This window comes from Hippocampus bargibanti, linkage group LG03 (assembly GCF_051943395.1).
Source record: "Hippocampus bargibanti isolate YZ-2025 linkage group LG03, ASM5194339v1, whole genome shotgun sequence".
Taxonomy (NCBI): domain Eukaryota; kingdom Metazoa; phylum Chordata; class Actinopteri; order Syngnathiformes; family Syngnathidae; genus Hippocampus; species Hippocampus bargibanti.
The window spans coordinates 10906202-10931708 of NC_142736.1; the positions used below are offsets into that span (position 1 = coordinate 10906202).

Genomic DNA, 25507 nt, shown 5'->3' on the forward strand with positions numbered 1-25507 from the left:
CACCCAGCTCGGAGGGACATATTTTTTTCTACCAAGACCATGCCACACGTGTTGCACATGTGCTGCACGCACACATGGTTGTTTACATCATTCATCAACTTGCTTTACAATGACTGAAGAATGAAGGGGAAGTCATTGGTTATTTAGGGGGGCGGGGTGGGCTTTATTCTATCCCATTCCATAACCAATTTTATTATTTATTGTATTATTGGCATTATAGTCCATTGGTTTTCAAATGGGGGAATGTGTACTGCCCGGAGTATTTTATATATTTAAAAAGTATCATCCAACCCCCAAAAGAGCTTGATTGCAGCAGTTGCTTTACCAAAACCAGCCATAAGTGTCCAACGGAGCATATAGAGGAGAAACTGGTTTGGACGATTTGGAGTAGACTTTCTTCCGCAATCTACTGTAGTAGAAAAGGGCTACCTAGCCATGCCACTATCTTTCTGGCATCTTTAAAATAGTTCCACTGAGACTCTACCATCATCTAGTAATTACTATTATAATTGTGAGCATTTAAGACAAAAAACTAAGGACATTTTCCCTGAGTACCTCTCATGCCTGACTCAAATGTGTCACTAAATGCAAAAACAGCCTGGTGAGTGAACAAAAAAAATTCTCCCACTGGATACGGAGGGTACTTAGCTGGGAAAAAAATCACCGGTGGTACATCTGTAAAATATTAGAAAACCACTGCACTCGTAGATTAATGGTTATTAGTCTCGCAGTGGAGAAATTCCCAATTTACAGCAGCTAAATTATAAAAAGAAGAGAAAAGGAAAAATAAGTAGATGAACAAAATATAGGAGCTGCTGTAAAGTCTGCCACTTCCACGGCGCCATCATGAAGTCAAAATAAATACACAATCAAGTTCTTCTTCTCTTCCTTTCGGCTTTTCCCCTCAGGGGTCGCCACAGCGAATCAATGTCCTCCATCTATCCCGATTTTGTGCATCCTCTTCCCTCACACCAGCTACCTTCATGTCCTCTTTGACCACATCCATAAACCTCCTCTTCCGTCTTCCTCTCTGTCTCCTGCCTGGCTCAGCATCCTTCTCCCGATATAGTCACTCTCTCTCCTCTGGACATGTCCAAACCATCTCAGTCTGGCCTCTCTGACTTTCTCTCCAAAGCCTCTAATATGAGTTGTCCCTCGAATGTACTTATTCCTGATCCTATCCAACCTGGTCACTCCCAAAGAAAACCTCAACATCTTCAGCTCTGCTACCTCCAGCTCTGCTTCCTGTCTTTTCTTCAGTGGCACTATCTCCAGTCCAAACATCATGGCTGGTCTCACCACTGTTTTATATACTTTTCCTTTCATCCTAGCTGAAACCCTTCTATCACACATTACACCTGACACTTTTCTCCAGCCGCTCCAGCCTGCCTGGACACGCTTCTTCACCTCTTTTTCACACTCTCCATTGCTCTGGACAGTTGACCCCAAGTACTTAAAATCCTCCACCTTCTTTATCTTTTCTCCCTGGCGCATCATTCTTGCACTTGGATCCCTCTCATTCACACACATATATTCCGTCTTGCTGCGACTGATCTTCATTCCTCTCCTTTCCAGGGCATATCTCCACATCTCTAGTTTCTCCGCCACCTGTTCCCCGTTCTCGCTACAGATCACAATGCCATCTGCAAACATCATGGTCCACGGAGATTCTTGTCTAACATCGTCTGTCAGCCTGTCCATCACCATAGCAAATAAGAAGGGGCTCAGAGCTGACCCCTGGTGGAGTCCCACCTCCACCTTGAATTCCTCTGTCACACCAACAGCACACCTCACAACTGTCTTACAGTCATGATACATGTCTTGCACCGCTCTGACATACTTTTCCGTCACTCCAGACTTCCTCATGCAATGCCACCGCTCTTCTCTGGGCACCCTGTCGTACGCTTTCTCCAGATCTACAAAGACACAATGCAATTCCTTCTGACCTTCTCTGTACTTCTCTATCAGCATTTTTAAAGCAAACACTGCAGCTGTCGTACTCTTTTTTTGGCATGAAGCCATACTGCTGCTCACAAATGTTCACTTCTGCTCTTAGTCTAGCTTCAACTACTCTTTCCCAGAGTTTCATTGTATGGCTCAACAACTTTATTCCTCTGTAATTAGTACAACTCTGCACATCTCCTTTGTTCTTAAAAATGGGCACAAGTACACTTTGTCTTCATTCTTCAGGCATCTGTTCACCATCTAAGATCTTGTTGAATAACCCAGTCAGGAACACCACCACCACCTTTCCAAGACACTTCCATACCTCGATTGGTAAATCATCAGGCCCGAGTGCCTTTCCTCCCTTCATCCTCTTCAGCGCCCTCCTCACTTCATCCTTGCTAATGCTTGCTACGTCTTGGTCCACAACAGTCACGTCTTCTACTCTTTGTTCCTTCTCATTTTCCTCATTTATCAATTCTTCAAAGTACTCTTTCCATCTTGCCATCACACTACTGGCACCTGTTAATATATTGCCATCTCTATCCTTAATCATCCGAACCTGCTGCAGGTCCTTACCATCTTTGTCTCTCTGTCTCGCCAACCTGTAAAGATCAGTTTCACCTTCCTTGCTGTCTAGCCGAGCATACAAGTCATCATAGGGCTCTTGTTTGGCCTTTGCCACCTTTACTTTTACCGTGCGCCGCATCTCCTTGTACTGCTGTCAACTCTCGTCCGTCCTCTCAGTGTCCCACTTCTTCTTTGCTAACCTCTTTCTCTGTATACACTCCTGCACCTCCCCATTCCACCACCAAGTCTCCTTATCTACCTTTCTTCCACTCGATACACCAAGTACTTTCCGACCTCTGTCTCTGATTATGTTTGCTGTCGTTTGCCAGTCATCTGGAAGGACCTCTTGCCCACCCAGTGCTTGTCTTACCTCCTTCCTAAATGTCATGCAACACTCTTGCTTTTTCAACTTCCACCATTTTGTCCTCACTTCAGCCTTTGGTTTCTTCATCTTCCTCACTGCCAGCGTCACCCTACACACAACCAACCTATGCTGTCTGGCTACACTCTCACCAACCACTACTTTGCAGTCACTGATTTCCTTTAGATGGCGCCGTTGACACAAAATATAGTCTACCTGTGTACTTCTGCCTCCACTCTTATAGGTCACCCTGTGTTCCTGTCTCTTCTGAAAGAAAGTATTCACAATAGCCATTTCCATTCTCTTAGCAAAGTCAACCACCATCTGTCCTTCAGCGTTCCTCATCTGGAGTCCAAACCTACCCATCACCTCCTCATCATCTTTGTTTCCTGCGCCAACATGTCCATTGAAGTCTCCACCAATTACAACCCTCTCACTTCTCGGGATGTTCTTTATGACTTCATCAAAGTCCAACCAAAATTTCTCCTTCTCCGCCAGCTCGCATCCTACTTGTGGGGCATACCCACAAACAACATTGAACATCACACCTTCAATTTCTAGCTTCAGACTCATCATTCTATCTGATACTCTTTTTACTTCTAAGACATTCCTAACAAACTCCTCTTTTAAGATAATCCCAACTCCATTTCTCTTTCTGTCTTCACCATGATAGAACAACTTAAACCCTGACCCTAAGCTTCTAGCCTTGCTCCCTTTCCACCTGGTCTCCTGGACACACAGTATGTCTACCTTCCTTCTCTGCATCATGTCAACCAGCTCTCTACCTTTACCTGTCATTGTTCCTACATTCAAAGTTCCTACTCTTAGTTCTATACTCTTGGCGTTCCATTTCTCTCTTTTCCTCCGGGCACACCTCCCTCCTCTCCTTCTTCGACCAACAGTAGTCCATTTTCCACTGGCACCCTGAAGGTCAACAGTACCAATGGCGGTCGTTGTTAATCCAGGCCTCGACCGATCCGGTATGGGATTCATAGGTTTGATTCGCATATTTGTTTTGGCAAAACAATTACGTCGGATGCCCTTCCTGACACAACCCTCTGTATTTATCTGGGCTTGGGACCGGCACAATAAGACACTGGCTTGTGCCCCCTTGTGGCTACATTAAATACACAATCAAGTTAATTTGAACAATTCAAGTCTGACATATAGAATTGTCTATTCCATGCAATTTTCACACTGCTTTTTCACACTGCTCATCCGGGTCGCGTGAGGCGCTGGAGCCTATCCCAGCCGTCTTTGGGCACCAGGCGGGGGACACCCTGAATTGGTTGGCAGCCAATTGCAGGGCACAAAAAGACAAACAACCAGTCACTCTCACACTTAGGGACTAATTTGAGTCTTCAATCAGCCTGCCATGCATGTTTTTGGAATGTGGGAGGAAACCGGAGGACCAGGAGAAAACCCAGCGAGAACAAGCAAACTCCACACAGGAAGGCCGGAGCGGGACGCAAACCGGCGACCTCTGCACTGTGAAGCCAGCATGCTAATCACTCAACTCCCGGGCCACGATGTACAATATATCTACCATAATTCACATCAGATGGAAACTCCATGTGCTGGAAATTTGGTCCGCTCTTTGACTTCACAGAATCATACTTTCTTAGTATACTGTATTTTGCTTAAACCCCCCCCCCCTCTCCATTTACTAAACCTTGAATTCACCAAGTGTCACATGATACAGATCTAATCACCCTTTTTGCTTCCTGACATAAAACTTACATTTGCAATCCAGGCACTCAAGAATTTCAGACACCATACACTTCTCACCAGCATGCTTTACTAGAGAAATAAAAAAGACTATGGAATGAATCATTTCCTTTTTTCTTCTCTGTAAGTCTTGGTGGCCCCACCATTTTTTTCTGTTTTTTTTCCCCCTGTGTGTTGGCATCTTGACAACTCATCTGTGTAAGCGCTCAGTCGTACAGGAGTGGTCAATCGAAAAAGTTTCTTCAGCCGTCATCTGTACTTCTTCGAAGGTGTCGGACGTTTCACTTCTTATCCAAGATGTTTCTTTAGCTAACTAAAGTCTTACTGGCCCTATATATATATATATATATATATATATATATATATATATATATATATATATATATATATATATATATATATATATATATATATATAGAGAGAGAGAGAGAGAGAGAGAGTAAAATAAGCGATTTTCATAAACCAGCTAAATCCTTCATTAAACCGAAATGGTGGTGTGAGGTTCAATTTGGATCGTTCGTACAACAGCCTGTGTGACAACTTAGGCAACATAGGATTAGTAATGCTGATGAGGTGATACCAGAGGAAATATGGCAATCATGCCAGTCAGGACAATATATATATATATATATATATATATATATATATATATATATATATATATATATATATATATATATATATATATATATATATATATATATATATTAAAGTCTCGTTATATCGATATTCAAGGGAGTCCGAAAAAATATCGATATAACCGGGACTATCGATATATCCGACCCTGTTTGCATGTAATTTTCTCCGTGCGTGCATAGAAATAGTATCGATATAACCGGGACTATCGATATATCCGATATCGATATAACGAGACTTTACTGTACATATCCCTACTGTCCAGACATGGCAGTGCCGGACTCTGCTATGATAGGTCCCCGCTCTCAGGTTGGGGGGAGCAGAGGACCACTCCCTGCGGCTCCACTGAGTGCTCCTATTGTCCTGACTGGCATGATTGCCATATTTCCTCTGGTATCACCTCATCAGCATTACTAATCCTATGTTGCCTAAGCAGGCTGTTGTACGAACGATCCAAATTGAACCTCACACCACCATTTCGGTTTAATGAAGGATTTAGCTGTTTTATGAAAATCACTTATTTTACTCTTCTTTTACTCCCCTTTCAAACCAGTATTATCTAGGCATCCGACGTAAAAGCTTGGCCAAAACAAACATGCGGATCAAACCTCTCAAGATGTAGGACACTGATTTGCTGTGGCGACCCTTTGAAGGGAAAAGCCGAAAGGAAAAGAAGAAGAAGATTATCTAGTGGGCCTCAATCGGCAGTACATATGCACCTATAAGCTGGCAACCACTCATTTGACGACAATGGGGTTAAAATCTTAGCGAAAAAACATAGATGGCTTGAAAGGGGAGTAAAAGAAGCAATTTTGTCTGGACAGTAGGGATATATATAGGGCCGAAACTACCAGTAAGACTATAGTTTGATGAAGAAGCGTCTTGGATAAGAAGCGAAAAGCGTTCGACACCTTCAAAGAAGTACAGATGAAGGCTGAAGACACCTTTTCCCAATTACCCACATGACAACGTTTGTCAATTGATGAACAAATTGTACCCTATGAAGGAAGATCTTCACTCAAGCGGTATCTAACAAATAAACTAAATAAATGCGGGTTCTAGTTGTTTTTGCTGGCAGGTTATGATGGCTACATGTCAGACTTCATTCCATATACAGGAAAGATAGATCCAGTCAGTGATTGCATGGTACGCGATTTGAAAGTAAGTTCAAATGTTGTGCTCCATTTGGCTCAAAACATCCAACCAGGAAAGAATCATCGATTGTATTTTGATAATTGGTTTACATCTCTCCCCTTACTCCAACATTTGGCACCAATAAAAATCTGGCGTTGTGGCAGTGAGGCTCAATCGATTGGTCAGCTGAATCACAAGCTAAAAGACATTGAGGTTCTTTTCCCTCCGATGATATTTGGTTTGACAACATAGCTGATGTTCCATATGTTGCAAAGAACCGCAACAGGTGCAAGCATGGAACATGCTCAGGGGGAAAACTAATATTTACTGCAAAAAATGCAATGTAAATCTTTGTTTGAATCATCACAAGAACTGCTTTGCATTATTCCATTGTTATTAGCAAGTTTTCTGCATCTGTAAAGGAACTATGTATTTTTATGTAACTATTTTATATCAATATTTTATGTGAATTATGTATGTATTTTATGTAAATATTTTATGTATATTTTAATGTAAATAAAAAACTGTCATATGGATAAAAGTCTAGTCTTTGAAGTTGAATTTGATATTAAAATAATTTGGGCCGTAAAAGGTCAAACATTAAAGACACAGGCAGACGACAGAGAGAAAGTGACAAAAATGGATAGAAAACAGTGAAATTTGGACTCCTTTCAACTTGAGACACTTTATGCAAAAATCTATCTATTCCATCAAGCCAACAACGACCATCACAAAGGTAAATAAAATGACTGTATTATACCGTACAGTTTACTTCTTTAATTATAATACCATAGCACATTTATTCTACATCAAATAAGGTATATTTTGTGTAGTTTTAAGGTTTAAAAAATTAGAAAGTAGAAAATTATGTTTTATGGGAACCTGGAAACGGATTATTCTCATTTTAATGGTTTCCTATGGGAAATTAATTTTTGGGATACACACTTTTCGCCTGACACACTGTCTGGGAACCAATTAAGTTTGTAAGCCAAGGTATCATTACTTAACTCCACTCTACTTGATAACAGAAACACAGTGTTTATTTGATTATTTCTGAGCCGGGATTTTAGAGCTAGAATATACGTCAAAAAAATAAAAATAAATAAAATGTTATAACCAAGACACGTTGAAAACACTCACATTTCTTGCACTGAATCCATTTGAGTTGCTTCTGCTCAATTCGCTTGCGAAACAAGCTGCCTCCAGCTGTTCTGACGCATATGCGAATAAAATGAGATAGCCCCGCCCATTGGGAGTCTGGCAGCCAATAAATACTCATCAAGGGATAATCCGCAGGTATAAAAGGCGAGGTTTCCTGACTATCATTCAATAAAACAATACAAGCTTGTTGTGCTGAGCGCTCTCACTCAACAAGTGCTTCAGCAGACAGCGAACGAGAGAGAACGAGAGAGAGAGAGCTCGAGAAAGAGAGCTCGAGAAAGAGAGCTCGAGAAAGAGAAACAGAGAGAGCCAGGGAGAGAGCGGGAGACAGACAGAGAGACACACAGAGGGCGAGAGATAGACAGAGAGAGAGAGAGAGAGAGAGAGAGAGAGAGAGAGAGAGAGAGAGAGAGAGAGAGAGAGAGAGAGAGAGAGAGAGAGAGAGAGAGAGAGAGAGAGAGAGAGAGAGAGAGTAAGAGGAGAGAAAGGTGGAGGGGCAGACAGTCCCAAAAGTGATGGAACACACAAGGCACACTGAGTTCACCCCGAACGACGAAAAAGACACGAGAGACACCACTTTGGTGGCCAACGGACACTGTGACGGAGTCGTCAAAAAGCCGCCCGCTGCTCTCCAGAGTCCGGCCACAGAGTTCGGGTCGCATCGATCGGTAGCCTGCGTGTCGGAGAGCTGGAAGGATGAGCACGCCAGGAGCGTGGAGGATAACGAAGTGAGCCTGCCGTCTTTGGCCGCAGCTTACGCCACCATTTTACGCGGACTTGGTGAAGACCCACATCGCCAGGGGCTCGCCAAAACTCCATGGAGAGCCGCCACCGCCATGCAGTTCTTCACCAAGGGCTACCAGGAGACTATCATTGGTGAGTTTTAAATCACACAAAGCATCTCAGAGGGACATTTAGGATTGTACTGCTGTGATCCGGTCAACAGGTGGAACGAGCTAAAAGACCGATCCACTCTTTATTAGCTGCTTTTCACACTAAATTGAAAAGTCACTAATTGGATTTACATGTTATGCTCATATTAACTCTTTACTACCTGAATTATTTTCTATTAGAATTTTTTTCTGTTCAGTTTTTATGGTCATTGATGTATATAATAACATACTAGTAGCTTAATTTTTATTATTTTCCAATAATAAAGAAAATTTGAAAATGTGCCTAAATAGGTACAATCGTCATGAAAGACCTCAATTGAGTGGGTGCCTTTTTTGGAACATGTGTAAATTGCAACTTCAAAGACTAGACTTTAATCCATATGACAGTTTTTTATTTACAGAAAAAAATACATAAAATATTTAAATAAAATACATACATAATTTACATAAAATATTTGTATACAATATTTACATATAAATACATAGTTCCTATACAGATACAGAAAACTAGCTAATAACATGGAATAATGTAAAGCAGTTCTTGTGATGATTCAAACAAAGATTTACATTGCATTTTTGCAATAAATATTAGTTTTCCCCGAGCATGTGCCATGCGTGCACCTGTTGCGGTTCTTTGCAACATATGGAACATCAGCTATGTTGTCAAACCGAATATCATCGGAGGGAAAAGAACCTCAATGTCTTTTAGCCTGCGATTCAGCTGACCAATCGATTGAGCCTCACTGCCACAACACCGGATTTTTATTGTTGCCAAATGTTGGAGTAAGGGGATAGATGTAAACCAATTATCAAAATACAATCGACGATTCTTTCCTGGTTGGATGTTTTGAGCCAAAAGGAGTACAACATTTGAGCTTACTTTCAGATCGGGAACCTTGGAATCACTGACTGAATCTATCTTTCCTCTATATGGAATGAAGTCATACATGTAGCCATCATAACCTGCCAGCACAAACAACTTGAACCTTATTATTGAAATTTATTTAGTTTATTTGGTAGATACTGCTTGAGTGAAGATCTTCTTTCATAGGGTATAATTTGGGTAATTCTTGAAACTTCTGTCGCAGGTGATTTATTATTGGCCTTTGTGCAAGGAATCATAATTTGGGCTTCCTCAATTTCCTTGTTTTGTGTTGTCTGCTACATACAAGTTCCTTTTTATAATTTCGAAGCGATCCCTTGACATACATTCTGCAGCATAATCACTTAGTGGCGATAGCTTTCGAGCCCAATGCTTGGTAATTTTGAGATTGGGGATTACCTGGCATCCCCGAAATGTGCATCCATGTGTGACGGCATGCTTACTGAGGTCAAGTGCGGCCAAGCAGATTGACACACACTCTATGCATCTGGCCATCAGGGCCTGCATTTTTTTAAAGTTGCAAAATACGATGTTTGGTGTGATGTTCATTTTTGTTTCAAACCTACCTGATGCTACTCAGTCACACATTCAAAGAGGTTTCAGCAAAAGATGATTCCACTTTGCCACCTTTTGGTACATTAGAGTTAAATCGGGTTTCTGACGTCCTCATCCACCTCTTTTAGAACCCATCTGGGGTTAATTTAGCTGTACTGGGGCTTATGTTATGTGCTATAAGGCTTAATTAAAAAAATGAATCTGCATTGAGTAAATAATGGCAAAGTCACAGAGAAACAGCTTCAAGCGCAAGAGGACACACACCAAGTTCATCTTCACCTATGACCAGTGGAGAATGAAAACTGAACATAATATTTAGTGTATGCATAGAGTATGTTGCTCTTAAAGGCCTGCTTTTTCCTGATTGGTTGGTTCGAAAGCCTCCCCCTTGAGTTATTGAAAAACAGAACACACACACTTTGGAATGGATCGCAGGATCTTTATGAAGCGTTCAGTGGGAATGACTGGACTGTTTGATCATTGTGTTTATGTGTGTGTATGCATGTGCATGTTTGTGAGTGTGTGTGTGTGTGTGTGTGTGTGTGTGTGTGTGTGTGTGTGTGTGTGTGTGTGTGTGTGTGTGTGTGTGTGTGTGCGTGTGTGTGTGTGAGCGCGTGTGTATGTGCGTGTGGTCATGTGTTCAGCTTTTAACAGCATGGGCAGAAATCCCTTGTTGACCATCACATTACCAAAAGCAATGCATAGATTTAATGGAAAATACGAGTTTGTTTCTCCTGGTTGATCAAAATTGTTACTGTTTATTATAAATGTACTTTGTGTCACGATTTGCAAGGTGGTGGTGTTGGACTCCGAAAATGCAGGCAGGAGGAGCAGGGTGTGTTTGCCAAATTGTATTAAATAAAGTCAGCAGGAACAAACGCTCAAACAACACAGTCATCAGAACAGAAGAGTCCAAAGTAGTGAACAAAACCATGCGTAAAACATGACAAGATGAAACAAACCTGACAGGGTGAAAAAAACAATGACCCGACACGGAATGGTCATTCCGGGAGTCTTTTTAACTCATTCACTGCCATTCACGAAATTATTCGGTAATTAAAAATATGACGGAGAGCACCATTCCCCAATTTGTCTGGGTTTTGTCTTTTCATGCTTGGCTGTTGATAAAGCGCGGGCCATATCCTCTGGCAATGCTTTTTTTGTTTTCCATAAGTGGATAACATTTCCCTTTTTCCATGTTAGCGGTTTGTGTCAGTTTCAGCTGTCTGACATTGAACCGGTCCGTGGGGAAAAAAAGGTTGGGGGCCGCTGTTCTACAGCTCTATGGCCCTGGCAGGGTCACCGATGGCGAGTAGCTGCGAGATGAGGGACCAGACAAAGGATTATGATGAACATAATTAGTAGATACCGTTTTACAGTATGCCAGGACAGGGAGCCAGACCTCGAGGTGGGCTCGATGGGCTTAGCCCGACGACCTATGGTGGGTCCCTCCTTCCCAAGCACTATAGGAAAGCCAGGAAAGTCGGGTACAAAGAGAACTGGGTGGTGGCCGAAGGCCATCTATTTTGTCGATAAGAAAGTTGGCTTCATAGAGGTGGAATATCACTCCTTCTTAGGGTTGGACGATCATGGAAATTTGATGATTGAAATTACAAGCACACTATTATTCATTGACTTCAAACCTGATTTTCATGGCACATAACAAAAGTGATGGCACACCATCAGCTATTGCATCACCATGTCACACGCCTGCAGTTAGTCACCTGTGACTCATGGAAGCTTGATTACTCTCTAGACCAGGGGTCGGGAACCTATGGCTCGCGAGCCATATATGGCTCTTTTGATGATTGCATATGGCTCGCCGATAAAACTAAATACATATTCTCGCTTTTTTGCCGTTCATTTCCCGTTGGGGCTGCAGTTGGCGGAAAGCGCAATTTTGATTGGATGACACTGACCTAGGTTGGCGGAAAGCGCACGTTTGATTGGATGATACTGGCCGTCAGTTGAAACAGGTAAATGCCCATTTAAATCAGTCCGACAGTAAAAAAAAAAGACGAGTACGCTCCAGCTTGAATGCATCCGACGATTCGCGATTCTAATTTGCAATGAAACATTACCATCGATGAAACAGTTGAATGTCAGTGATATTTTAACAACCCCCATGTTAAAGTTAGCATCGACATACTTCTGGAGAAGTGGATTGCAGATAGCAAGTATGGAAGCTAATGAGCCGTGTGCAGGCTAGCTAGCAGTAACTTCGCCTCTGGACCGGCAAATTGAATTTCATTCCGATCGTTTTCCTGGATTTTCACCAAACACGAGGAACGGAAAACCATCCATGTTAACGGTGAGTACTATCACGTTATTTTAACACGTGATATACTATCACAAGTTATTTTAAATAATACATTGTATGTATGTGTATGTGTGTGCGCGCACGCGAGCGTTTGTATGTGCGCACGCGAGCGTTTGTATGTGCGCACGCGAGCGTTTGTATGTGCGCGCGCGCGTGCGTGTGGCTCTCGCTGAAAAACATTTCTAAATATTTTACTTTTATGGCTCTCTTAGTCAAAAAGGTTACCGACCCCTGCCCTAGACATTGTGCCATTGAATGTCAACCCACGTTTGTCAGCCGGCAACGGTTATGAAGTCCAAGGAGCTTTCAGAAGACCTCAGGAAGAAAGTAATAGAGAAGCATAGCGATGAGCAAAGCTTTGCAGTCATCACAGGTTCAGTTTGTGTGCCAAAATGTACTGTTGCATCCCACGATACATAAAATAAGGTATATTTTGTGTAGTTTTAAGGATTAGAAAATAAGAAAGTAGAAAATTGGATTTTATGGGGACCTGGGAATTGATTATTCTCATTTTTATGGTTTCCTATGGGAAATTAATTTTGGGGAAACACACTTTTCGCCTTACACACTCTGTCTGAGAACTAATTAAGTTCGTAAGCCAAGGTATCACTGTATTATTATTATTATTATTATTATTATTATTATTATTATTATTGTGTTATTTGTTGTACTTTGTCTTTTTTGTCTTGTGTTTTTGTACTTCAAAAACTGTGAAGCCAGCACACTGGCTTCACAGTGCAGAGGTCACTGGTTCGCGTCCCGGTCCGGCCTCCCTGTGTGGAGTTTGCATGTTCTCCCCGGACCCGTGTAGGTTTTCTCCGGGTCCTCCGGTTTCCTCCCACACTCATGGCATGCAGATTGACCACTCCAAATTGGCCGTAGGTGTGAGTGTGGGAGTTACTGTTGTAAGTCTTTGTGTGCCCTGCGATTGGCTGGCAACCAATTCAGGGTTTCCCCTGCCTCGTGACAGCTGAGATAGGCTCCAGCACCCCCCGCCACCCTAATGAGGAATAAGCGGTATGGAAAATGGATGGATGGATGGATTTTATTCCACGCTTTGAGGTTCCGACACTTCTGGAACCATAACAATGAGCATTTTGCAAATAAGACCTTTCAAGGCCTGTATGTGGTATGTGTGTGTGGTAAAATATTTGAAAGACACTCCAACTATGCGGGAAGGCGTGATCTGGTCAGATGAAATGAAAATGGTACTGGGAACCCTGGGAAATATGTTTGCCGCTAAGGTAACACAACTGATGATCCGGTTCATACCATACCTATTTTGAAACGTGTATGTGGGAACCTCATGTTGTATTGGATTGGATTTGCCTTTATTAGTCTCGCAGTGGAGACATTTACATTTCACAGCAGCAAAGTGATGAAAGGAATGAAAGTAGAAAAACAAAATATATGAGCTGCTGGAAAGGCAGCCACTCTCGCGGCGCCGTCTTGAAGTCAAAAGATCAACAACAAAAAAACCTAAATAACAAATAATATGACAACACAAAGACACAGAGAGTCATTCATTCTTAAGCACTTTCTGTACCCTCTTTGTTACATGAAGCATTTCTGGGCCTGTTTCATTTCCTTCGGCATGAGCTAGTCTGTGTATAATTACTACGAATAGTACCGAATACGTTAACATCGTAGAGAAGAACCTCAAGTCTGCCTGAATCATGGGATGTACAGTTTCATCTTTCAAGGGGATAATGATCCTAAACCGAGAGCTGCAGTAACAACAATGGCTCAGAAATAAGAACGTGAAGGTTCTTCGACAGGTCAAGTCAAAAGCCAGATCTCAACCCAATACAACAATCTGTGGTGGGATCTGAAGATTAGAGATCACAGAAGAACCTGACTAAGCTGGTTTGGTATTGCGAAGAGGAGTGGGTGAAATTGTTCACATAATACTATGCGAAACGCCTTGATGTTTGGAAACTGTTCTTGCTGCAACCAAGTAAAATACTGAATATGATTTGATGGTGTGAATAACTTAGCAAATATGAAATGCAGCATTTGCAATTGATCTCTGGTTATTTTTTTGTGCGTACAAACAAAAGCAGCAATGGATTGTTTTCTTTATGATGTTTCCTTTCATCATTTCACAGCACGACAAACAAGCATACATGATACAGGTAGGGCATATTTTGATCTATCAGCGAAAAGGGCATCTATCAGTTGCAGGATCAGAGTTTTAGGGGTTCATCAGTGATTGGAAGGTTTGAAAAAAAGAAACAGATATACTTGATCACCACTTTGATCAGAAAATGGAGCAAGCGATTTACTCAAACAACTTGTATATTTACTCTACCGCTTGTACATTTTTTTTTAATTTACTCCACCCACTCAAATCTGTTTATTGAGATGACATGCCAGCTTCTAATTCACATCCACCCATCCGGCTGTTTTTAGAAAACAGTCAATGTTTCCTAAATGAGAAGATTATATTGTGGCTGCAATGAAAAGACCATGATTTTCTGTTTAGAAACCATACTGTGTATGACAAAGAATAAAACAGAAGTATTTGAACTGTTTGCTCTCAGCGAGATGTGATAATCATCATAGGGGATGATGAGTAAAACTGTCATTACCTGACGTGCGCCCTCCATTCCGTGAAGCTTTCATCAAAGCTGACAGTTCTCACCAGTTGCTTAAGCTTGACTTAACCAAACTATCACACACTATCAACTCAAGCACTCAAAGTTCAACAGATGCGTAAAATGGAAAGGTCTGTATTACCCCCAAAGCACGTTTGCAATCTTTATATTTTTAGCTCATTTGTAAACTTGTTGGCATTTTGGTAAACAGCTACAATCTCAGGAATCCAAATGATCTATACCACTGGCTTTGTTTTAGCTTCGATAAACTTGGGAGAAATTAGGTGTTATTAGCTGCTACATGAGCCGGGACTTGACCAGAAAACACACCAAACATAATTACCAGTTGATTACAGCCAGTGGCAACCACAGAATTGCTTTTACCGTCTGAGTGTAAATAGGAAACAGTGATCGGAGCTGCTATGCTAACATTATAACTTTTCAAGAAAGCAGATCATCGTTTCTCTTATTCAGCATGTTATAAATAATCTGATTTCAGTGAAGCTGCGGCCTTACCAACAATCTAAATGTGGTGCGTCACAGCAAATTTAATGACCAACCGTGTTTGCTTCTTTTGAATTCACGGTACTGATGAAAGGCTTGCCTGGCAACATGACAGAAACATAATCAGACAGTTGATGAAGATTGTTCAAATGAGCTTCTCAAGAAGCCCTGAATGTGTTTCCTTCCCCTTGTCTTTTTACCTGGCTGCATGTTTCCTTTACCATTCTACAATAAGCAGCAGCAACAAGTCGATGACGTTCTCCCTTGTTGTTCTTTCACTGCTGCTAACTGATTGTCAGTCAGGAAATTAAAACCTGCCGTGGTATGGCTGTGAGATGTCTGTGTCGTCACAAAACGATAGAAGCGCTTTATTGAACGCTGGTGACTAACAAAAAAGAAAAATGTAATAAAACAAGTTCATAGGAGCAACGCTAAACGTCTGTGTAAGCTCTCAGTCGTACAGGAGTGGTCCATCGATGAGAAGGTTTCTTCAGCCGTCATCTGTACTTTTTGAAGGTGTCGGACGTTTCGCCTCCTATCCAAGAGGCTTCGTCAGCGAACTAAAGTCTGACTGGTCGTATCGGCCCTATTTATATAATAATACATTTTATTTCAAGCGCCTTTCAAAACACCCAAGGATTTATATATCCCTAATGTCCGGACATGGCGGCGCCGGACACAGCTATGATAGGTCCCTACTCTCAGGTTGGGGGGAGCAGAGCCCACTGATTGTTCCTACATTCCTGACTAACGACTGGCCTATTTGCCCCACTCCCACCGGTAACACCTCATCAGCATTACGAATGTTGCCTAACCTGTTTTGCTTAAGCAGGCTATTGTAGGAACGATCCAAATTGAACCTCACCCCACCAGACCGGTTTAATGAAGGATTTAGTTGTTTTATGAGAATCGCTTCTTTTACCCCCCTTTCAAACCATCTATGTTCTTTCGCTAAGATTTTAACCTCATTGTCGTCAAATGAGTGGTTGCTAGCTTGCTAGCAGTGGTTGGTAACACAGAATATCACGTAGAGAACACCACAGGGTTTCTCGAGAGGATCAAAGACCTCATATTGGAACCTGAGGAAACTTTGGCATCTTACGATGTGACTTCTCTCTTTACATCTGTCAACCCCAGCAGCAGTCTCAGTGGTGAGGACGAGAGACTGCTGGCGGACGTTTCTCTGCATGAAAGAACCAAACTTACACATCTGAAAATCTGCCTTAATACTACATATTTTCAATTTCGCGAGAAATTTTATAAACAAATTCATGGTTGTGCTATGGGCTCACCAGTTTCACCCATAGTGGCTCATCTGTACATGGAAGAGATGGAGAAACAGGCCCTCACATCCTTCCCGGGGACAAAACCTAGACACTGGTTCAGATGTGGACGATACTTTTGTCATAATTAAAAAACAAGAAATTCAATCCTTCACAGATCACCTCAACTCTGTAGACATCAACATTAAATTTACTCGTGAGGACATTAAAGAGAACCAACTAGCCTTCTTGGATTGTAAAGTAATTATAAAAGAGGACAGAGCGCTAAAAACAGAAGTCTTTAGAAAGGCTACACACACTGACCAATACTTACTTTTTGACTCTAACCACCCGTTACAACACAAACTAGGAGTTATCAGAACCCAACAGCATAGGGCTAAACTAATACCAACTAGCATTGAAGGTAGAGAAAAGGAGTCAAAACATATCAGGAGAGCACTCACTAACTGTGGGTACCCTCAGTGGTCATTCAACAAATGTCAGAAAGAAAGAATAGGGAATGAAACCAAAAATTCTCAAGATACAAAAAGGAGAGGAGTAGCAGTACCCTACATTGCAGGAGTTTCTGAAAAATTACCGAGTCCTTTGGCAACACAAAATTCGTACTTATTTCAAACCGATAAACACGTTAAGGCAAAAATTAGTGCATCCAAAAGATAGGCTTCCAAATGAAAAACAAAGTAATGTAGTTTATTCAATACATTGTAAGATGAAAACTGTAAAGAGCAGTACATTGGGGAGACAACAAATTCTCAAAAAAAGACTTTATCAACATCGCAGGGATAATACTAGTGGGCCTCAATCGGCAGTACATTTGCACCGAAAAGCTAGCAACCACTCATTTGACGACAATGAGGTTAAAATCTTAGCGAAAGAACATAGAGGTTGGAAAGGGGGGTAAAAGAAGCGATTCTCATAAAACAACTAAATCCTTCATTAAACCGGTCAGGTGGGGTGAGGTTCAACTTGAATCGTTCATACAATAGCCTGCTTAGGCAAAACAGGTTAGGCAACACTCGTAATGCTGATGAGGTGTTACTGGTGGGAGTTGGGCAAATAGGCCAGTCGTTAATCAGGAATGTAGGAACAATCCGTGGGGCCACAGGGAGTGGTCCTCTGCTCCCCCCAACCTGAGAGTAGGGACCTATCATAGCTGTGTCCGGCGCCGCCATGCCCGGACATTAGGGATATATAAATAGGGCCGATACGACCAGTCAGACTTTAGTTCGCTGGCGAAGCCTCTTGGATAGGAGGCGAAACGTCCGACACCTTCAAAAAGTACAGATGACGGCTGAAGAAACCTTCTCATCGAGCAGCACTAAAATAAGATGCTCTAAAAAATTGATGATAAAAATATTGCCAACGGTGGGAGGAACATCTCTTCTTTGGATTAAAATCAGGCATTTTCAACAGCAAATTTTAATCAGAATAGGCTTGACAGGTGCCGAAACATATTTTTGTTGCTGATTAAAATATTTGTTTTACTTTATGTCAATAATGATAATATTGGGGTGTCCCGATAGTTGAGTGGTTAGCACGCTGGCTTCACAGTGCCGAGGTCGTGAGTTCAAGACCCGGTCTGGCCTACGTGTGTGGAGTTTGCATTTTCTCCCCGGGGTGGGTCTTCTCTGGGTCCTCGGTTTCCTCCCTCATTCCAAAAACATGCAAGGCAGGCTGTTTGAACACTCCAAATCGTCCCTAGGTGTGAGTATGAGTGCAGATGGTTGTTTGTCTCTGTGTGCCCTGCGATTGGCTGGCTACCAATTCAGGGTGTCCCCCGCCTGGTGCCCGAAGACAGCTGAGATAGTCTCCAGCACCCCCCGGGGTACTGAAAATAGATGGATGGATCAATAGTAATACTGGGTATTATTATAATTATTAATATGAACACGCAAACCAGATGTGCTACAGAAAAAAACAGACTCACTTCCAAAAACATATCTAAAATAGTTTGTTGACCAATGTTATTTTAAAATCTTAAGACACAATGGACTTAGAAACCAAATTCTAGTACATTTGGCGCATTGTGTGAAACAAATATAAATTCTATGCAAATTGTAATCATTCTATATTTAATAGAAGACAAACAAACACAAGATAATGAATTTTCTAACTGATAATGTAGTTTTTTTTATAATTATGAACTTGTATGGGTGCAATAGTCAACAAAGCCAGGACAGGGTCATGTTGATCACTTTGTCATTCAAAGAATGTTTGGGAGACTCATTGTTGATGCTTTGTCGGTAGAATTGTTTTCACTTTCTTGCGTGATGCACAGCTTCAGCTGTTCATGAGTCTCCAATGTTGTCTTGCCAAAATAACAAGATGCCTCCATGAAAAATACATTTCTTGACAGCTCCATCCCATCACAGAATTTTCCAAAACATTTTGAAAAGTAGCCGTAGCAGAGCTTATATATAGTACTGTTGTTCAACACTAATTTAAACCACGGGGAAACATAAGAATTGTGACCTCGAAACGAAGTACAAGGCAATAGTGGCTGTCGAGGAGAATCCAACAAGGAGCAAATCCTCCATCGCGAAAGAGTTCGACGTGCCGCAGAATACTTCGTCAACGTAAGTAATGTAAACGTTGCAGTTTTTGTTTTCCATCCATGTATTTAATTGTGTTGTATTCAGATATCTTTATCAGTTGCAACAATCACTGTTTTTCATGTTTGTACATGCTGGCGTTAGTGGTTTCGTATGTATAAAACAACGTGATTTTGCATTGGTTGCATTTTTTAAGTAGTTAAGGAAGTAGTCATTAAAAAAGTGTTAAGAAGTTTTTATTTTATGCATGTTTATTTTTCACTTCACTACTGTACAAAAAGCATGCTAAATATGCAATCCATGAACCCAATGATAAAATTACACGCCATATCAAAGATCCCCCATTTACGTATCCTCCCCACCCCCCTCTTAATGCAGTTTTCCGACTCCCAAGAATATCGCTATAACGAGACTTTTCTGTATACTTTCTTTTAATTGTATTTTATACAATTACGACAGTCATACAATGACTACTTAGCGAATTAGATTTCCAACAGCACTGATTGGCCAAGCAATGTCATGTGATCTTCTGCAGGCAGTGATGGCCAAGTGGGTGAGTCATAAATAGTGAAAAAACTCTCAGGTCCGATTGAACCGTGGTTAGTGTGAACCGCGTGATGTGCTCATACCAAAGAACTCTTTTCCTCATTGCATTAGTCCATCTTGGATGAACTTGGGCCCAGAGAAGCCGGCATCATTACTCTGTGTTGTTGTTGAATGGCTTTTCCTGTGCAAAGTACAGTTTTAAATTGCAATGATTGGTGTAGCACCGACTGGACTGGTTTTCTGAAGTGTTCCAGAGCCCATATGGTGATATCCTTTACACAGTATGTAGATTTTTGATGAAGTCACAGTAATGGTTTTCTGCCTTGCCACTTACATGCATTGATTTCTCCACATTTTCTTCCCATTTTCATGAAATTATACACCAGAAATGTACGTTGTCCTTAAAATGTTCCGCCCTCTTCTCAGACAGCTGTTTACAAAGAGGCATTTCAGAGAAGCTCCTTTAATACCCGATCATGACACCCACCTGTTTTCAGTTAGCCAGTCCATGTTTATGTTCATTAATGTTCCAAACAGGCATTTAATGAGCATTCCTCAACTTTATCAGTGTTTTTGCCACCTGTCTCCGTTTATTTGCAGGCATAAAATCCTATAGGTGGGCAGTGCAGTAGTCAAGTGTTTAGCCCATCGACCTCACAGTGCAGAGGTCCCACGTGCGATCACGGCTCCGGCCTTCCTTGGTAGAGTTTGCATGTTCTCCCCGGGGTCTGCGTGGTTTTCCTCCCACATTCCAAAAACATGCATGGCTGATTGAACACTCCAAATTGTCCCAAGGTGTGAGTATGAGCGAGAATGGTTGCTTGTTTCTGTGTGCCATACGATTGGCTGGCAAAGGGTTCAGGGTGTCCCCCGCCAACTGCCCAAAGACAGCTGGGTTAATTAAGCTCCAGCACCCCTTGCAAACCTTGTGAGGATGAAGCGAGTCAGAGAATGAATGAATGAATGAATGACATTGTGATCTGTAGCGAGAATGGGGAACAGGTGGCGGAGAAATGAGAGATGTGGAGATATGCCCTGGAAAGGACAGGAATGAAGATCAGTCGCAGCAAGACGGAATATATGTGTGTGAATGAGAGGGATCCAAGTGCAAGAGTGATGCTACAGGGAGAAGAGATAAAGAAGGTGGAGGATTTTAAGTACTTGGGGTCAACTGTCCAGAGCAATGTAGAGTGTGGAAAAGAGGTGAAGAAGCATGTCCAGGCAGGCTGGAGCGGCTGGAGAAAAATGTCAGGTGTGATGTGTGATAGAACTGTTTCAGCTAGGATGAAAGAAAAAGTGTATAAAACAGTGGTGAGACCAGCCATGATGTTTGGACTGGAGACAGTGCCACTGAAGAAAATACAGGAAGCAGAGCTGGAAGTAGCAGAGCTGAAGATATTGAGGTTTTCTTTGGGAGTGACCAGCTTGGATAGGATCAGGAATGAGTACATTAGAGGGACAACTCATATTAGAGGCTTTGGAGAGAAAGTCAGAGATGCCAGACTGAGATGGTTTGGACATGTCCAGAGGAGAGAGAGTGACTATATCGGGAGAAAGATGCTGAGCCTTGAACTGCCAGGCAGGAGACCGAGAGGAAGACCAAAGAGGAGGTTTATGGATGTGGTCAGAGAGGACATGAAGGTAGCTGGTGTGAGAGAAGAGGATGCACAAAACCGGGATAGATGGAGGACATTGATTCGCTGTGGCGACCCCTGAAGGAAAAAGCCGAAAGGAAAAGAAGAAGAATGAATGAATGAATGAATGAATGAATGAATGAATGAAAATACTGTAGGTGATGTTAAGTTGATGATTTTGAAGCAGTGGATCCTAACCACGGTTCAATCGGACCTGAGAGGTTTTTCACTATTTATGACTCACCCACTTGGCCATCACTGCCTGCAGAAGATCACATGACATTGCTTGGCCAATCAGTGCTGTGGGAAATCTAATTCGCTAAGTAGTCATTGTATGACTGTCGTAATTGTATAAAATACAATTAAAAGAAAGTATACAGAAAAGTCTCGTTATAGCGATATTCTTGGGAGTCGGAAAACTGCATTAAGAGGGGGGTGGGGAGGATACGTAAATGGTTGTGCTATGGGCTCACCAGTTTCACCCATAGTGGCTCATCTGTACATGGAAGAGATGGAGAAACAGGCCCTCACATCCTTCCCGGGGACAAAACCTAGACACTGGTTTGATATGGCATGTAATTTTATCATTGGGTTCATGGATTGCATATTTAGCATGCTTTTTGTACAGTAGTGAAGTGAAAAATAAACATGCATAAAATAAAAACTTCTTAACACTTTTTTAATGACTATTTCCTTTAAAAAATGCAACCAATGCAAAATCACGTTGTTCTATACATACGAAACCACTAACGCCAGCATGTACAAACATGAAAAACAGTGATTGTTGCAACTGATAAAGGTATCTGAATACAACACAATTAAATACATGGATGGAAAACAAAAACTGCAACGTTTACATTACTTACGTTGACGAAGTATTCTGCGGCACGTCGAACTCTTTCGCGATGGAGGATTTGCTCCTTGTTGGATTCTCCTCGACAGCCACTATTGCCTTGTACTTCGTTTCGAGGTCACAATTCTTATGTTTCCCCATGGTTTAAATTAGTGTTGAACAACAGTACTATATATAAGCTCTGCTACGGCTTTTTTATTGTGCTCGCGTATGACAGTTCAAAACACGGAAGCTGGTAGAAAATGGCATCTGCTACACTGCGCAAGACACGGGAGCTCGTCACGTGACCAAGTCACGTGACCAACGGTGCGACCGATACAGATTTTGATAATGGTGATACTGTATAGAAACCCCTAAGCAAATATCGATTCACCTTAAACGGCTTTTGTATCGATATAAACATAGCAAAATAGCCGGCGGGAGATGAAAAAAAGCCCCGTAATAACCGGATTATCATAGTAACAATGAATCGTACTAAACAGAACTAATTATACATAAAAAGACTAAAAATTTGCACGAGAAATGAAATTAGTATCGCAATAAACAGTATTATCAATATAACCGATATCGATACCAGACTTTACTGTATTTATCTCTTGATATTTTATTTACTTGTTTTCTGTTTTTTTTATAAATGCATTTTTCATGTTTGTTTTCTTTTTTTAATATAAACTGTATTGCATTGTATCTACGTATTTATTTTTCACTCATGAAGGGTTCGGTGAAGGTACATATTAACTGTTTGGGTTCAAGATCTCTAAAATGGTTACAGTTAATCAATTTCAACATTAAATATGTTGTCTTTTCAGTGCACTCAATTAAATGGAGGTTGAACATCATTTGCAAATCATTGTATTGTGTTTTTTATGTATCATGCAACATTCCAAGTTCAATGGACCTGTATTTGTAAAATATCAGCTTTGACAGTTACCAAATATAACCGTCAAGGGTACTCGTCTAACATACCCGGAAATCATTGACAGTGTCAACTTAAAAAGGAAACAATGTAATGGCTACTGTATTTTTTCTGTGTTCAGATGTGGTGAATGATGCCATTTTTGATGAGGATCACGATGAGATGGTGATCGTCAAAGATATCGACGTGTTCTCCATGTGCGAACATCACCTGGTGCCCATCATTGGCAGGGTGAGCAATGTCATCATGTGCATGTACACACCTTTTCCAATCATAATTCTCACAGTGGTCGTCTAGAGTTCTGATTAACGAGTCAACATTTTTGAGTATTGAGTTATGTGTACATAATGTAATGGCTCTCTTGAGTTTCCAGTTATTTCTATAACTGTGATTTTTCTCTGGTAGAGTGATTGGAACAGATACTTTTTTGTCAGTAAAAACATTCATGAAGTTTGGTTCTTTTATGATTTTAGTATGGGTGAACAGAAAAAAGTGATAACATCTGCTGGGTCAAAAATATACATACAGCAGCGCTATTTGGTAACATGTCCCTTGGCCATTTTCACTTCAATTGGGCGCTTTTGGTAGCCATCCACAAGCTTCTGGCAAGCTTCTGGTTGAATCTCTGAACACTCTTCTTGACAGAATTGGTGCAGTTCAGTTAAATGTGATGGCTTTCTGACATGGACTTGTTTCTTCAACATTTAAGTCAGGACTTTTGGAAGGCCATTTGAAAACCTTAATTCTCGCCTGATTTAGCCATTCCATTAACACTTTTGATGTGTGTTTGCGGTCATGATCCTGTTGGAACACACAACTGCGCCCAAGATCCAATCTTCGGGCTGATGACTTTCGGTTATCTTGAAGAATTTGAAGGTGATCCTTCTTCTTTCTTCATGATCCCATTTACTCTCTGTAAAGCACCAGTTCCTTTGGCAGCAAAAGAGCCCCACAGCATAATACTACCACCACGTCCTTGACGCTTGGCATGGTGTACTTGGAGTTAAAGGCCTCACCTTTTCTCCTCCAAACATATTGCTGGGCATTATGGCCAAACAGCTCGATTTTTCTTTCGTCTGACCACAGAACTTTCCTCCAAAAGGTCTCATCTTTGTCCCTGTGATCATCAGCACACTTCAGTCGAGACTTAAAGTGCCGCTTTTGGAGCAAGGGCTTCCTTCTTCCTTCAGTCCATGGATGCAAAACACGCTTGACTGTGGACACTGACACCTGTGTTCCAGCAGCTTCTAATTCGAGGCAGATCTACTTTTTCGTGATTCTCGGTTGAATCTTCACCCTCCTGATGAATTTTCTCTCAGCAGCAGGCGATACCTTGCGTTTTCTTCCCGATCATGGCAGTGACATAACAGTGCCACGCACTTTATACTTACAAACAACTGTTTGCACTGTTGCTCTTGGGACCTGCAACGGCTTTGAAATGGCTCCAAGTGACTTCCCTGACTTGTTCAAGTCAATGATTCGCTTTTTTTAGATCCATGCTGAGCTCCTTTGACTTTCCCATTGTAGCGTTTGTGGGCGTTTGCTATAGTCACCAGCTATAGTCACTCATAATCACTTAGAAGTTAAGGGGCCGTGCTATGAAGCTCATTTCGCTGACACAACTTTCTAAGTCACCAAAATTGCTAATTTGTGTTGCTGTATGTATATTTTTGACACAGCAGTTTTGATCACTTTTTCTGTTCACCCATACTAAAGTCATAAAAGAACCAAACTTCATGAATGTTTTTGTGCCAAATAAGTATCTGTTCCAATCACTCTATCAGGGGAAAATCAGAATTGTAGAAATAACAGGAAACTCAAGAGAGCCATGACATTTTTGTCTTCACAAGTGTATGCAAACGTTTGACCACAATTGTATGTCCACTATTTGTGAATTTGATTGTCTCTTAAAAAACAAAAACAAAACTAAAACACAAAGCTAAATGTTATCTCCGCATTGCAGCAATTTGTTGTGTGTGCATCTGTAGGTTGTACTCACACTCTCGTTTTCCAATGCTCACAGCGGCCACGGCTGCCTTTAGCTTCTCGTCTAAACCAACCATCAAATTTAGACCTCTCTCCCTAAACCGAAAGGATAGGCTCTACTGATTTTTCAACAATGACAAGCATATCATCATGCATATTAATGTTTGTAATTATTTTTATGAATATAATAAACAACAAATGTAAATGTTCATCACTGAAGGAGGAAATATTCTCACAGTGCACATCTGGTCATGTAATATGAGTGACGCCATGCATGACTCAGTCATGCATGGCGTTGATACCAAATGGGCTGGTGTTTGCAGGCCACTAGTGGCAAGCACTTTTGTCTTTCTATTCTTTACTGATAAATGCACACATATACAGGCACGCACGCACGTACACACACACACACACACACACACACACACACACACACACACACACACACACA

The 25507-nt window shown here is 41.4% G+C and overlaps 1 protein-coding gene across 2 annotated transcripts in view; it reads left to right on the forward strand.

Moving 5' to 3' along the window:
- The first annotated feature begins 7719 nt into the window (after positions 1-7719).
- Positions 7720-25507, forward strand: part of gch1 (GTP cyclohydrolase 1) — a 27613-nt gene continuing 9825 nt past the window's right edge. For both annotated transcript variants that reach the window (XM_088991940.1, XM_088991939.1), the window contains exons 1-2: positions 7720-8410; positions 23192-23301. In XM_088991940.1, the coding sequence (XP_088848066.1) occupies positions 8050-8410; positions 23192-23301 (471 nt within the window). In that variant the 5' untranslated portion in view covers positions 7720-8049. The remainder of the gene's footprint in view (positions 8411-23191; positions 23302-25507) is intronic.